Source organism: Pan paniscus, chromosome 6 (assembly GCF_029289425.2).
Source record: "Pan paniscus chromosome 6, NHGRI_mPanPan1-v2.0_pri, whole genome shotgun sequence".
Lineage (NCBI taxonomy): Eukaryota > Metazoa > Chordata > Mammalia > Primates > Hominidae > Pan > Pan paniscus.
Window position 1 is genome coordinate 80,995,544 of NC_073255.2, and position 13,641 is coordinate 81,009,184.

A 13,641-nucleotide genomic window follows, 5' to 3' on the forward strand; every position below is an offset into this window, starting at 1 on the left:
ACAAATCACCCTCCGAGAAGATCAGCTTGACACTGTCCTGGCTGTGCTAGAGGTGAGTGTTCCTAATTTGTTACTCATTTCTTCATCCCTCACCCCCCCTGTTAAAATCAGGTATTGGTGACAGAACAGTATATCAGGCAGCACAGTTCTGTTTTCTCACCATACCCCTCCCCTAAGATGGAAGAAATTGACTGTGAAACAGGAAATTTGAATAAGCTTTGTCTTTCTGTGATCAAGAAAGGATAGGATGCCTAGGGAATACATAGTGTCTAACCTGAATTGGCTGAGGTGAGGTTGGGAAGAAGGAGGAAGTGCTGTAGTGGACACTTGAAGGAGGAGTAGGACTTAACTAGGCTTTTTTTTTCCTTCTTCTTTTGAGATAGAGTCTCACTCTGTCACTCAAGCTGAAGTGCATCTTTTTTAAAGGAGAAGTGACGCTGGTGGTAGGATGAAAGGGTACCAGACAGAGGGAGCAATATCTAAAGATGCAGAGATAAGACAGAATATGATAATTCAAGGAAGTAAAAAGAGTTTATTATAATGATAGCGTAGAGTTGAAGAGATGGAAGAGTGGAGGAAGTGGCTATAGATAAGGTAGGGGCTAAATAATGAAGAGTTCTTTTCAACCTTTAATTTGATTTTATTCTTGTAGTGAATCATAGGCTGTTATAGCAGCAAGTGCTCTTAGGGATTGATTCATTCTACCCTGGGAATTTTATAGAGAAAAAAAGTTGTCTGAGTTAGTGGCTGAACCAAAATGTAAACACAGAGTTGCTTCCCAGGCCGTACAGCTCTAGGTAGTTCTTGTATTATTTTTCTAAAATGTCTGGATTTTAATTGCAACTACTCAAGTTCTTCAGAGTATTCATAAATGGGGTTTGTCCTCTGGTTTCCTTTTTGGGGAAGATGGGGTTCAGATGTGAAAGGGATAGTAATTAGGTGCTTAGTTTTTAGAACACTTGTAACAGATTTCTACTGCATACTTTAAAGAATAGCTGGTGCTTTGGTTTTGAAGGTCCCTACCATTCTCTCAGCTGCTTAGCACTTCTACTAAGATTTTTCCTGAATTATAAATCTTTATAATTTTTTCATGTATTTTTTCCTAAAAATAAGTTTACATTCTATGTGTGGTTCTTCATGGGTGGCCTCATACATAGCGTAGCCACTCCTTTCCTTTTTAGCTTTCTTTTCCACCATTCCTCACCTTGAACTTTATGCTGAAGTCACTTTCCTACACATATGGCTTTTCCTCACAATTTTACCTTCAATGTAATTTCCCCCTCAGTTTGCAAAACTGCCACTTTAACCCAGGAGACGTCCACTTATTCCCACAGCCTATATTAGGTAACATATCCAGGAAGCCTTCCCTAACTGTTACTCCCAGCCCTGGGTGGGCTAAATGCCACCACTCTATTCCCATAGCACTCTGTGTATACTGCTCTAGCATTTTTCAGTAATTCTCTATTTCATAAGACTGTGAGCTCCTCAAGGTGTCTTGACTTTTCTTTTCTCTTTTGTTTTCCTTTCCTTTCCTTTTTCTTTTCCTTTTTCCTTTCCTTTTTTTTTTTTTTTTTTTTTTTTTTGTCTTTTTGTTTGTTTGTTTGTTTTTTGCTTTTTGAGGCTGTCTCGCTCTGTTCCCCAGGCTGGAGTGCAGTGGTGCGATCTTGGCTTACTGCAACCTTCACCTCCTGGGTTCAAGCAGTTCTCCTGCCTCAGTCTCCTGAGTAGCTGGGATTACAGGCACGCACTACAATACTAATTTATATATATATATATTTTTAGTAGAGATGATGTTTCACCATATTGGCCAGGGGCTGGTCTCGAACCCCTGACCTCAAGTGATCCACCCACCTTGGCCTCCCAAAGTGCTGGGATTATGGTGTGAGCCACCGTGCCCAGCTGACTCTTCATTTTTTTATTACCAATGTCTTGCAGCAGTGTCTGGCACAATTAGGTGCTCGGCAAGTGTTTGCTGAGTAGCTGAGCTATGTTCCAAGCTATGTTTTGATGTACAGAATTGTTCACAGGTATGCTTATTTGTGAGTACTTATGTATATAACTCACAAAGAATCCTTGCTTTTTAATTCTTTTCAGGAGTTCAGACCCATATAAACTTACAGTAGACTATTCTTCCACCCTGCTGTGCACTGCTCCCTTGTATTTTCTATGTCACTGTGCTTCATTGCTTTGAGCCTTACCTTGCTGACCCTTCCAGGTGGAATTCACCTTTTTTTTTTTCCTGCTATGTCAAGATCCTACCCTGCCTAGAAAAACTCACTTCTTTATTCAACAAGCACTGTCTATGTATTAGAAATATAGGGATATCAAAACAGACAGGATCCCTGCTATCATAAAACTTATATTATAAAACTTATATTCTAAAGAGAGGTGGAGTAAACAAACAAAATGATTTCAGATGGTGATAAATGTTTTGCAGAAGATAAACAGTATGATGGAGGAATGGGGAATTTCTCTGTAATTTGAGTGGTTAGTAAAGACTTTCTGAGGAGATGATGTTCAAGTTGAGTCTTGAATGGTAAACAGAAGCTAGCTATGTGAAGACTGGGAGAATAACTTCAGGTAGAGGCAACAGCTAGTGGGAAGGCTCTAAAACACAAGTGAGCTTTGTTGTGTTTGCAGAATAGAGAGAAAGCCAGTAGGAGTGAACCACAGTGAGAAAGTAGAAATGTGGCATGAAATGAAGTCTGAGAGGGGATTAGGGAGAGGTGGAGAGCCTTGTAGGCCATTTTAAGATGTCTGGATTTTATTCTAACATTATGGAAAACTGTTGCAGAATTTTATGGATAGGAGTGACATTTCGATTTGCCACTCTTTTAATATTTCTCATTCTTGAAATCTTGAAATTCACTTCAGATAGATCGACTCTTTCCCTCACTCCTCCATTTAGCACATACAGGTATACCTCTCTTTATTGGGCTTTGCAGATATTGTATTTTTTAAATAAATTGAGAGATTGCGGCAACCATGCATTGAGCAAGTCTATCAGTGCCATTTTTCCAATAGCATGTGCTCACTTTATGTCTGTGTCACATTTTGGTAATTCTTGCAATATTTCAAACTTTTTCATTATTACATCTGTTACAGTGATCTGTGATCAGTGATCTTTGATGTTACTGTTGTAATTGTTTTGGGATGCCACAAACTGTGCCTGTATAAGATGGCAAACTTAGTAAGTGTGTGTGTTCTGAGTGTTCTGCTAACTGGCCATTCCCAGCCTCTCTCTTAGCCTTTCTTCTTAGCCTGTCCTTTTTCCTAGTTGCAAAAAGGCTCTTGTACCTTCAGCATCATGATTGAGTTCCAGAGAGGATGGAAAAGGAAGGTTAAAGAACAAAGGGGATAAAGCTACTGCCTCTGGTCCTTTATCAATAAAATGAAAGATATTTCAGGAATTTCAGCCAAAAAACTTCCACATACTTTGTTACATGGCCACCCTAGATGGGAAGGTGGCTGGGGAGAAGGGGATGGTAGACAGAGGCTGAGTCTGCTAACCAACAGTAACTACTATTATTATTACTTTTTTTTTAAAAGGATTCATCCAGAGATATTCGAGAGGCTCTTCATGAACTCTTATGCTGTACTAATGTTTCAACCAAAGAAGGGATTCATCTTGCATTGGTGGAGCTGCTGAAAAATTTAACCAACTACCCTACTGATAGGGACTCCATATGGAAGTAATGACTTTTTTGCCCATTTACTCACTGAGTCGCATAATGTGGTAAATGTACAATGCTGACATTTGTTCCATCCTTATAGATTGAGGGTAGTACGGCCCTGAATTTTGCCCTTACTTTAGAAACCTGATTCAACTTAACCGCTCTCAGGAATCTGATTCCTAAGCGGAATGTCACATTTTAGATTACTTACTAATTTGTGCGTCTATCCACCTAGCAAATATTATGTGCCTGCTGTGTGCTGACTACGCACCAACCCTTGTGGTAGCTATTACAAGTATAGAAATAAATTAATTAGATTTCCTCTTTCTCCTATATAGTGTTTTGTTTTGTTACTTTTTTTTTTTTGAGATGGAGTCTCGCTCTGTCACCTTGACTAGAATGCAGTGGCGTGATCTCAGCTCACTGCAACTTCTGCCTCCTGGGTTCAAGCGATTCTCCTGCCTCAGCCTCTCGAGTAACTGGGATTATAGGTGCACGCCACCATACCCAACTAATTTTTGTTTTTTTTTTTAGTAGAGATGGGGTTTTACCATGTTGGTTAGGCTGGTCTTGAACTCCTGACCTCAGGTGATCCACCTGCCCTGGCCTCCCAAAGTGCTGGGATTACAGGCATGAGCCACTGTGCCTGGCCTTATTATTTTTTGTTCATTAAGTTCTGGTTTAGAAGGTGCACTTAATTGGCTGGGTGCAGTGGCTCACGCCTATAATCCCAGCACTTTGGGAGGCTGGGGCGGGTGGATCACCTGAGGTCAGGAGTTCAAGACCAGCCTGGCCAACATGGTGAAACCTCATCTCTACTAAAAATGCAAAAATCTGCTGGGCGTAGTGGCACGTACCTGTAATCCCAGCTACTCGGGAGGCAAAGGCAGGAGAATCGCTTGAACCCTGGAAGCAGAGGTTGCAGTGAGCCGAGATTGTGCCACTGCATGCCAGCCTGGGCAACAGAGCAAGACACAGTCTCAAAAAAAAAAAAAACCATAAACAATAATAAAAACATATAATTACCTTGCTTGTATAGTTCCTTATAGTTTATAAAGGGCCCTCAGGTAGTTATAATAGCTAACATTGAGTTCTTACTATGTGACAGACACTTTGCTGAGTACTTTATGTTAGTTATTTAATGCATATAGCAACTCTATGAAGTAATGACTTTTAATCTCATTTTGTAGATGAAAAAATTTACTTGCATAAGGCTACTTACTTTCAGACAGATCTGTGATTTCAGGACTTCACCCGGGATATCAATTAGAATGTTTTTGCCCACAAATAAAAAAGACAATCTGATTAAAAATATCTTAGCCAATAAGTCTGTTTTTTCATAACGAGGTCAGAAGGTTGGTTTCAGGATTGGTCATTCAACAGGTTACCAGGGCTCTCTTTGGTTGCTCTGCAGTTCTCTTGGCTCTTTTTTTTTTTTTTTTTTTTTTGAGACAGAGTCTCTCTTTATCGCCAGGGTGGAGTGCATTGGCATAATATCGGCTCACTGAACCTCCACCTCCCAGGTTCAAGCGATTCTCCTGCCTCAGCCTCCCGAGTAGCTGGGACTACAGGCCCGTGCCGCCATGCCCAGCTAATTTTTGTATTTTTAGCAGAGATGGGGTTTCACCATGTTGGCCAGGATGGTCTTGATCTTTGACCTCCTGATCCAGTCATCTTGGCCTCACAAAGTGTTGGGATTATAGGCGTGAGGCACCGCACCCGGCCGGCTTTCTTCTCATAGTTGTAAGATGGCTGCCTCATAAGATAATATCTCAAGACAGAAAGGAAGGGTCATTCCCTTTCATGCATTGCTCTTTTGATTTGCAAAAACATCCCTGAGAAGCTCCCCAGCCAGCATACTCTCGTGCTCCATTGTCTAGAACTGGCTTACTTGCCTACCAGCAAACCAGTCACTGGAAAATGGGAACGGGATTGCCATGATGGGTTTAGACCAATAGTGGTTCAGCTCTTGGGCTGGACCTGCCTTTTCCGAGCACTTTGCTGCCTGCCTGATACCTGAGTAAAATCAGGGCTCTCTCAGGAAGAAAGATGGGGGAAATGGCTGTTGGTTAAATAAACAGTTCTTTTATCTTTATAATAACCAGTTTTTTTAGATGAATTAACCAAGTTCCAGAATAACTGGGTGACTTATCTGAAGTCATAGAGTTAGCAAAAGTATATGGTTGAGAATTTCCAATTCCAGTTCAGGTTTTCTGATTCCAGTTCCTAGTACTTTTCAAAGGACTAACTTTACTAATTTGTTGATGTGCATTCTTATTTGTTTGTTTCAGGTGCTTGAAGTTTCTGGGAAGTCGGCATCCAACCCTAGTGCTTCCCTTAGTGCCAGAGCTTCTGAGCACCCACCCATTTTTTGACACAGCTGAACCAGACATGGATGATCCAGCTTGTATCCTCTGTGCTTAGGATGGGCCCTGATGTGTTGGCAGGCAGCTTTGGCATCTCCTTCTGCAGTGTAGCTAGGGTGGTCTGAGTTTTCTTTTCTTTGCTTTTCTTTCCTTTTTTTTTTTTTTTTTTTTGAAAACAGAGTCTCATTCTGTCACCCAGGCTGGAGTGCAGTGGCCTGATCTCGGCTCACTGAAACCTCTGCCTCCCGGGTTCAAGCAATTCTCCTGCCTCAGCCTCCTGAGTAGCTGAGATTATAGGTGCCCGCTACCACACCCAGCTAATTTTTGTATTTTTAGTAGACACGGGGTATCACCATGTTGGCCAGGCTGGTCTCAAATTCCTAACCTGTTGCTTGGGCTGGAGTGCAGTGGCACCACCCCGGCTCACTGCAACCTCCGCCTCCCAGATTCAAATGATTCTCCTGCCTCAGCCTCCCAAGTAGCTGGGATTACAGGTGCCTGCCACCACTCCTGGCTAATTTTTGTATTTTTAGTAGAGACGGGGTTTTACCTTGTTGCCCAGGCTGGTCTCAAACTCCTGACCTCAACTGATCCACCCGCCTCAGCCTCCCAAAGTGTTGGGATTACAGGCGTGAGCCACCATGCCTGGCCAGTATGTACTTTGATAGGCAATATAGTTGCTTACTTTATAGGCAAAATCATTTCCTTTTTTTTGTATTCTTGGCAGTCTCTGGCATTTTTAAAAACCTTTGGTAATTGGGGCTGTGGGTGGAGTAGGGGAAAGTATTTTGTTGTTTGTATTTGCATTTCTTTGATTATTAGAAAATCATAGTCTCTTGATGGAGATTTTGGAGGTGGAAAGTGAGAGTGCCAGAATCTGGCCAACCTTTTATACTTCCAAGTTTACTTAACCCAGTGATCTATCAGATATTGCAGTTTTGGTACTTATTTTCGATGCTACTAAAACCTGTCCAACAATGTGAGCATTGTTCTCAGATCACACCGTCAGGCACTATGCCTACCTCCGAGACAGTCTTTCTCATCTTGTTCCTGCCTTGAGGGTATGTTGAAAACATCTGTTGTCCTTGTTTTTATTTTGCACGGGGTAGGGGTATTTTTGTTCATGTTTTCCTTTGAGATGGGGGTCTTGTTATGTTGCCCAGGGCGGTCTCAAACTCCTGGGCTTAAGCCATCCTCCTGGCTCAGCCTCCCAAGTCGCTGTGATTACAGGTGAGCACCACTGTGTGCAGCTTGTTTTTGGCTTTTTATTTTTTGTGCTTTGTGGTTATTAAATAGTAGAAAGCAGTCCATATATTCTCTGAAAACTTGTTTGTTCATTCTCTTTCTCTCTTGGGCTCTTTGCCATTGTTTTATACTTTTGCTTTTGTATCCTTTACCTTTTAAGATGGTTCATTTTTTTTGGTGTCCCTGGGTTATTGATATTAGGCAAGAAGAAAGGAACCTGGAACAATAGATTATATTTTAGATCAAGAATTTAAATTGTTATATATATATTTTTTTTTATTATTATTATTACCTTTTGAGACGAAGTCTCGCTGTGTCGCCCAGGCTGAAGTGCAGTGGCGTGATCTCGGCTCACTGCAAGCTCTGCCTCCCAGGTTCACTCCATTCTCCTGCCTCAGCCTCCTGAGTAGCTGGGACTACAGGCACCTGCCACCACACCCGGCTAATTTTTTGTATTTTTTAGTAGAGACGGGGTTTCACCATGTTAGCCAGGATGGTCTTGATCTCCTGACCTCATGATCTGCCTGCCTCGGCCTCCCAAAGTGCTGGGATTACAGGCGTGAGCCACCACACCCAGCCTAAATTGTTATATTTTAACTATTACATATAGCCATGATTCTCCACAAGTGCTTATTTTTTAAAAATAAAACCTTTACTATTTTTAAAACCTAGAGGTAGAAAGAAGAAAATTTAAAAATGGATCATAATAATAATAGCAAACCCTTCGTGAATGCTGTGGCCCAGGTACTCTTCCAATCTCTCTATTTGCATTAACTCATCCCTGCTTGGGTGACTCCAAATCACTTTATCTGGAGTAATATACAAAATGAGGCCAGGTGCGGTGGCTCATGCCTGTAATCTAAGCATTTTGGGAGGCTGAGGCGGGTGGATCATCTGAGGACAGGAGTTCACGACCAGCCTGGCCAACATGGTGAAACCTCATCTCTACTAAAAATACAAAAATTAACTGGGCATGGTGGTGGGCACCTGTAGTCCCAGCTACTTGGGAAGCTGTGGCAGGAGAATTGCTTGAACCCAGGAGGCAGAGGTTGCAATGAGCCAAGATTGCGCCACTGCACTCCAGCCTGAGCGACAGAGTGAGACTCCATCTCAAAAAAAAACAAAAAACAAGTAGATACAAAATGAAAAGTGAAATACTCTTTGCTCTCTCCTCCCCATCCATCTTAAAAGGTAACCACTTTTAACAGTAAGAATAAGTATATCTGAAGGGCTAGGCCAAAAATAAAAAAAAAATTATTCTCATGAAAAAATTGTATGCTATATAAGTTTATTTGGGAATAAATCATTACTCTTCCTTCAAGTGAAAGATAAGATCGTGTTTTAAAGATAAATGTGGCCGGGTGCAGTGGCTCACGCCTGTAATCCCAGCAGTCTGGGTGGCTGAGGCAGGCGGATCACCTGTGGTCAGGAGTTCGAGACCAGCCTGACCAACATGGAGAAACCCTGTCTCTACTAAAAATACAAAATTAGCTGGGTCTGGGGGCGGCCACCTCTAATCCCAGCTACTCAGGAGGCTGAGGCAAGAGAATCGCTTGAACCTGGGAGGCGGAGGTTGCAGTGAGCCGAGATGGTACCATTGCACTCTAGGCAACAAGAGTGAAACTCTGTCTAAAAAAAAAAAAGATGTAGTAACAGTTTAATTTTTAGTCTCCTTCCTGTGGTTGGCCCATTTATTTCAGTTAGCAATAGAAAATATTATACCTTTCTGTTTTTCTCCTGGCAGCTGTGGCTGTATTGGGTAGACCATGTTTGCATTTTGTCTCTTTCTCTTTAACTCCCAATTGTTGCTGAGGAAGGGGAGAAATGTTATTTATAGAATCTCCTAGCCTTTTTTCCCCTTTGTTTTGTTTAGCTCACATTTTTAATATGCTTTTATGTGTTTGTGTGTGTTACCAAAAGCTGAGCCACCAAACTTAATGACTCTATAATCCCACTGTGTTTGCTTAGTTACCAGGTAGAAAACTGGTGTCATCAGCTGTTTCTCCCAGCATCATACCTCAAGAGGATCCTTCACAGCAGTTCCTGCAGCAGAGCCTTGAAAGAGTGTATAGTCTTCAGCACTTGGACCCTCAGGGAGCCCAGGAGCTGCTGGAATTCACCATCAGGTAGGGTAATCATCCCTTCATCTGACAGAGTTAGTGCTGTTACACTCAGCTTGACTGTTCTGAATTCTGGTGTTGGTTACTAGGCTTGATATTCTGACTCTATTGGTCTACATTCACACACGGTTTTATGGTCTGTTTGTATTTGGATTAGATTGTGGTCTGAACATATTTTTTAAAAGAGCTCTTTATATTCATGACTCGATTGATGATTAGTACACAACAGAAATAGTTACAAAGAACCTGTTTTTAGTTTTTTAATTTTATATATTAGGATGAGTGACCAAAATGCAAAGTAACAGTGGCTAAAACAGGAGCAAAGTTTAATTCTTCCTCATAGGCAGGACAGGGCTGAGATGACCATCAAGGATCTAGGCTTGCCCATTCTTTTTTTTTTTTTTTTTTTTTTTTTGAGACAGGGTCTCACCCTGTCACCCAGGCTGGAGTGCAGTGGCATAATATTAGCTCACTGCAACTGCAGCCTCCTGGGCTCAAGTGATTCTCCCACTTCAGCCTCCCAAGTAGCTGGGACCACAGGCATATGCCACCCTACCCGGCTAATTTTGGCTTTTTTTTTTTTTTTTTTTTTTTTTTGTAGAGTCGAGGTTTCACCATGGTGGCCAGGCCGGTCTCAAACTCCTGAGCTCAAGTGATCCTCCCGCCTCGGCCTCCCAAGGTGCTGGAATTACAGGCGTGAGCCACTGTGCCCGGCCTAGGCTCATTCTTTCTTGTGTCTTCATCTTCTGCATCAAGCAGCTCTGCTTAACATTTCAGAATCTAACTGTCCCCCCTGTATTCCATCCTGTGGGGAAAAGGAAACGGGAAGAGAAAGGTATCATCTCCACCCTGTGGTTTGTTTAAAGACACTTCCCAAAAGTTGTACACTCTAATTTTACTTGCATTCCATTGACTAGAACTTAAGTCACATGGCCATCTCTCACTTCAAGGAGCGAGGACATGCAGTCTTTATTCTGGGTGACTAATGCCTGGTTTACATGCGATGACTCTAATACTCAGGAAGAATGGGAGAAAGATATTGGGGAACAACCAAAAGGCTCTGCCAGACCTTCCTCAAAATGGCCTGAATGATATGAAAAGAATTTAAACTCATTTGCTTTTAGCAAAAGCAGTATTGTTTGCTCTTAAAAGATTAAAAAATTATGTCTTTTAAGAGCAAACAGTACTGCTTTTGCTAAAAGCAAATGAGTTTAAATTCTTTATTGTTTGCTCTTAAAAGAGAAAAATATTATATCGGCCAGGTGCAGTGGCTCATGCCTGTAATCCCAGCACTTTGGGAGACCGAGGCGGGAGGATCACTTGAGGCTAGGAGTTCAAGACCAGCCCCGCTGAGTGAAACCCCATCTCTACTAAAAATAGTAGCCTGTAATCCCAGCTACTTGGGAGATTGAGGCATAAGAATCGCTTGAACTCGGGAGGCGGAGCTTGCAGTGAGCCAAGATCACGCCACTGCACTCCAGTCTGGGCAACAGAGTGAGACTCCATCTCAAAAAAAAAAAAGAAAGAAAAATATTATATTATATCATTTGTATCTTGGTTGAGATCTCTTTCGATCTGCCCGGAAGAGTATTTGGCACCAGCCACATTCAACTAATAATTTTTAGTGGATGATTTCATTCCATACACTAAGAAACAAGCTCTGTGCTAGATACAGATCAGCTAGCTAGGATTCTGCCCTTAGAGAGCCCATGTAGACAAGATGGATATAGACAAAGACTTATGATGGTGGATAACAGCGCTTTGTACTTTGTTCATGCTTTCCTGTCCATTATTGCATCTTAACATGTTATAAAGCCGGCCAACTGAACCATCCTCCAAGTTATGTTTTCCCATTATATTAGGTCATTCATTCACTTAGCAGCATTAACTATTTGTTTATTCTAATAATCCAGTTGCTGAGGGTAGAGAGAAATAAGAAATGACATTTGTTCTTAAGGTACTCACTGTTTATTACAGGACGCAGAAATCATCAATTTGATAAATGATACAGTGAAGAGAAGCATAGATGCTGTGGAAAAACAGATGAAAGGCCCCGACCCATCAGAGTAGTAGTGGTGAGGGATGCTTCACAAAGGAGAAGATCCTTTAGCTAGTATGAAATGATAACTGAGCATGTCAGTTTCGTAGTCCATGTGCAGAAGAGAATTCCAACTTCAGCAGACATTAGAAGAGCTGGGAGACCTGAGGGAGAACAGCCTCCCAGAACTGCAGTGGTGTAGTATAGAGATTGAGTGAATGGAGCTTTGAAGGCAGACTCATTTTGGTTAACGTCTGAGCTAATACAGTCATGCACTGAATAACAACGTTGTGGTGGTCCCATGATTATATTTTTACTGTACCTTTTTTATGTTTAGATATACAGATATTTACCATTGTTTACCATATTTACCAATATTTACCATTGTAACCAGTGTTACAGTTGCCTACAGTCTTTAGTACAGTAACATGCTGTACAGATTTGTAGCCTAGGAGCAACAGACTATCCCATATAGCCTAGGTGTGTAGTAGGCTATACCATTTGGATTTGTGTAAATATACTCTATGATGTTTGTGAGACAAAATCACATAACAGTGTATGTCTCAGAATGTATCTCCATCATTAAACAACGCATGACTTGTAGTTGTTTGATCTTAGTCAAGTTTATTGCTCAGGGTTCATTTGCAGAAACCAAAGAGGCTTTTAACTAATTTAAGCAGAAAGAAATTTATTACAGAATGTTACATGGCTCACAGAGTTGTTGGGAAGGCTAAAGAAACAGACTAGGTGGAATATCCAGGAATGATTTCCAGAGCCACACAATGAGTGGGCCACCAAGGAGGCTGATGTTCCTGCTATTATCAGGAAAGCTGCCTATTGAGTCAGGATGCTACCAATAAAGCTGCTGGCTCCAGAACCGTGTCTTGCATTCTGCCTTTCTTCCGACTTCACATTGTTCCCTATACAAAACTCATGCGAATGTGTTTGATTGACTGATAATAAATCACGTCTGGAACCTAGCTCAAGGGAATCTGAGAAATGCAGTTTTTAACTTTGCAGCTTATGTAGTCCAGGAAGATACAGTAGATGAAGATAGGAATACCACGTGTGAGTGAGCCAAATCCAGTATATGCCGTAAGTACCAACTGCTGTTAGCTCCAGTTTACTCACCTGGGGGACTTGGTGACTTGCTGGGTGCAGGGGTGGGAGTGAGGAACTGAGAGATAAATGGGTGGTCTGATACTCTAGTAATCCAATAAAAAGTTGAGGGTGTCCTGGGCTCCCCTGGGAGTGCCGTGGGCTTGGGCTGGACAGGTCATGGGGAGAATGCTGGGTAGGTGGGTGCAGCTGCAGCCACAGGGGAGCCAGAGTGTGCAGCATGTGTCCAGCGTGAGCCTCCTGAGCTTCCACCTGGGTCACATAGTCTTTGTGCCCCTGGGAAGCCTCTAGAAGCCACACAGAGGCCCATAGCAACTCTCATGCCCTGGAGGGTCTCACCAGCCACTCCAATGATGGGCCCTCCAGTAGCTCTGGGACCCAAGCAGGGATGATTCACAAAGTCCCTACCAAGCACAGGCCTTCACAGTTCAACAAGAAAATCCTACTGTTGACTGGATTTTAAAAAATCAGTGGAGGAGATCACACTAGAAATGATAGATACTGCAAGAAACAAAGCTTGAGTGAAAGCTTGTTACTGTAATGAATGGACTCACACATATCACTGCTTTGCAGTGATAGCATCAGCCAAAAGGGCTGCAGAACATGAATCATTAACAAGTTGAAATATGTCAAAGATGGCTGTGTGGTGTGAAGAAGCTGCATTAGCTGCACAGGCTAAGCCTAAGTGATATTCCAAATGGCAGAGTGTTCACCTGAATACCATCACTGTAATCAGTAACAATAAAAGATAGGGAAAGCTGAATTATTTTTAAGGTTGAAATGATTTTAGCATGACAGTTTGTTCTCTTGCCACTGTACATTGAATCATATACTTGATATTTATTGTATACCTGTGATGTGCCAGTAACAGTACTCTAAACTAGGAGTCACCAAACTACAGCCTGTGGACCAAAGCTGGCCTGTTGCCTGCTTTTGTATGTAAGATCTGATTGAAGCACAGCCACGCTCATTTGTTTAGGTATTGTCTATAGTTGCTTTCGTGCCACAATCACAGAACTGAGTAGTTGCCACAGAGACCATACGGCCTGTAAAACCTAACATATTTACTATTTGACCTT

At 42.0% G+C, this 13,641-nt stretch overlaps 1 protein-coding gene across 1 annotated transcript in view; it reads left to right on the top strand.

The window, feature by feature from the left end:
* The window catches only part of LOC100982215 (integrator complex subunit 4-like protein 2), a 50,151-nt gene extending 37,704 nt beyond the window's left edge, over positions 1–12,447 (top strand). The window contains 6 exon segments of the mRNA XM_063605763.1: positions 3–52; positions 3,550–3,692; positions 5,966–6,081; positions 6,968–7,101; positions 9,254–9,411; positions 10,007–12,447. Coding sequence (XP_063461833.1) covers positions 3–52; positions 3,550–3,692; positions 5,966–6,081; positions 6,968–7,101; positions 9,254–9,411; positions 10,007–10,061 — 656 coding nt within the window. The 3' untranslated portion in view covers positions 10,062–12,447.
* Positions 12,448–13,641: the final 1,194 nt, after the last annotated feature.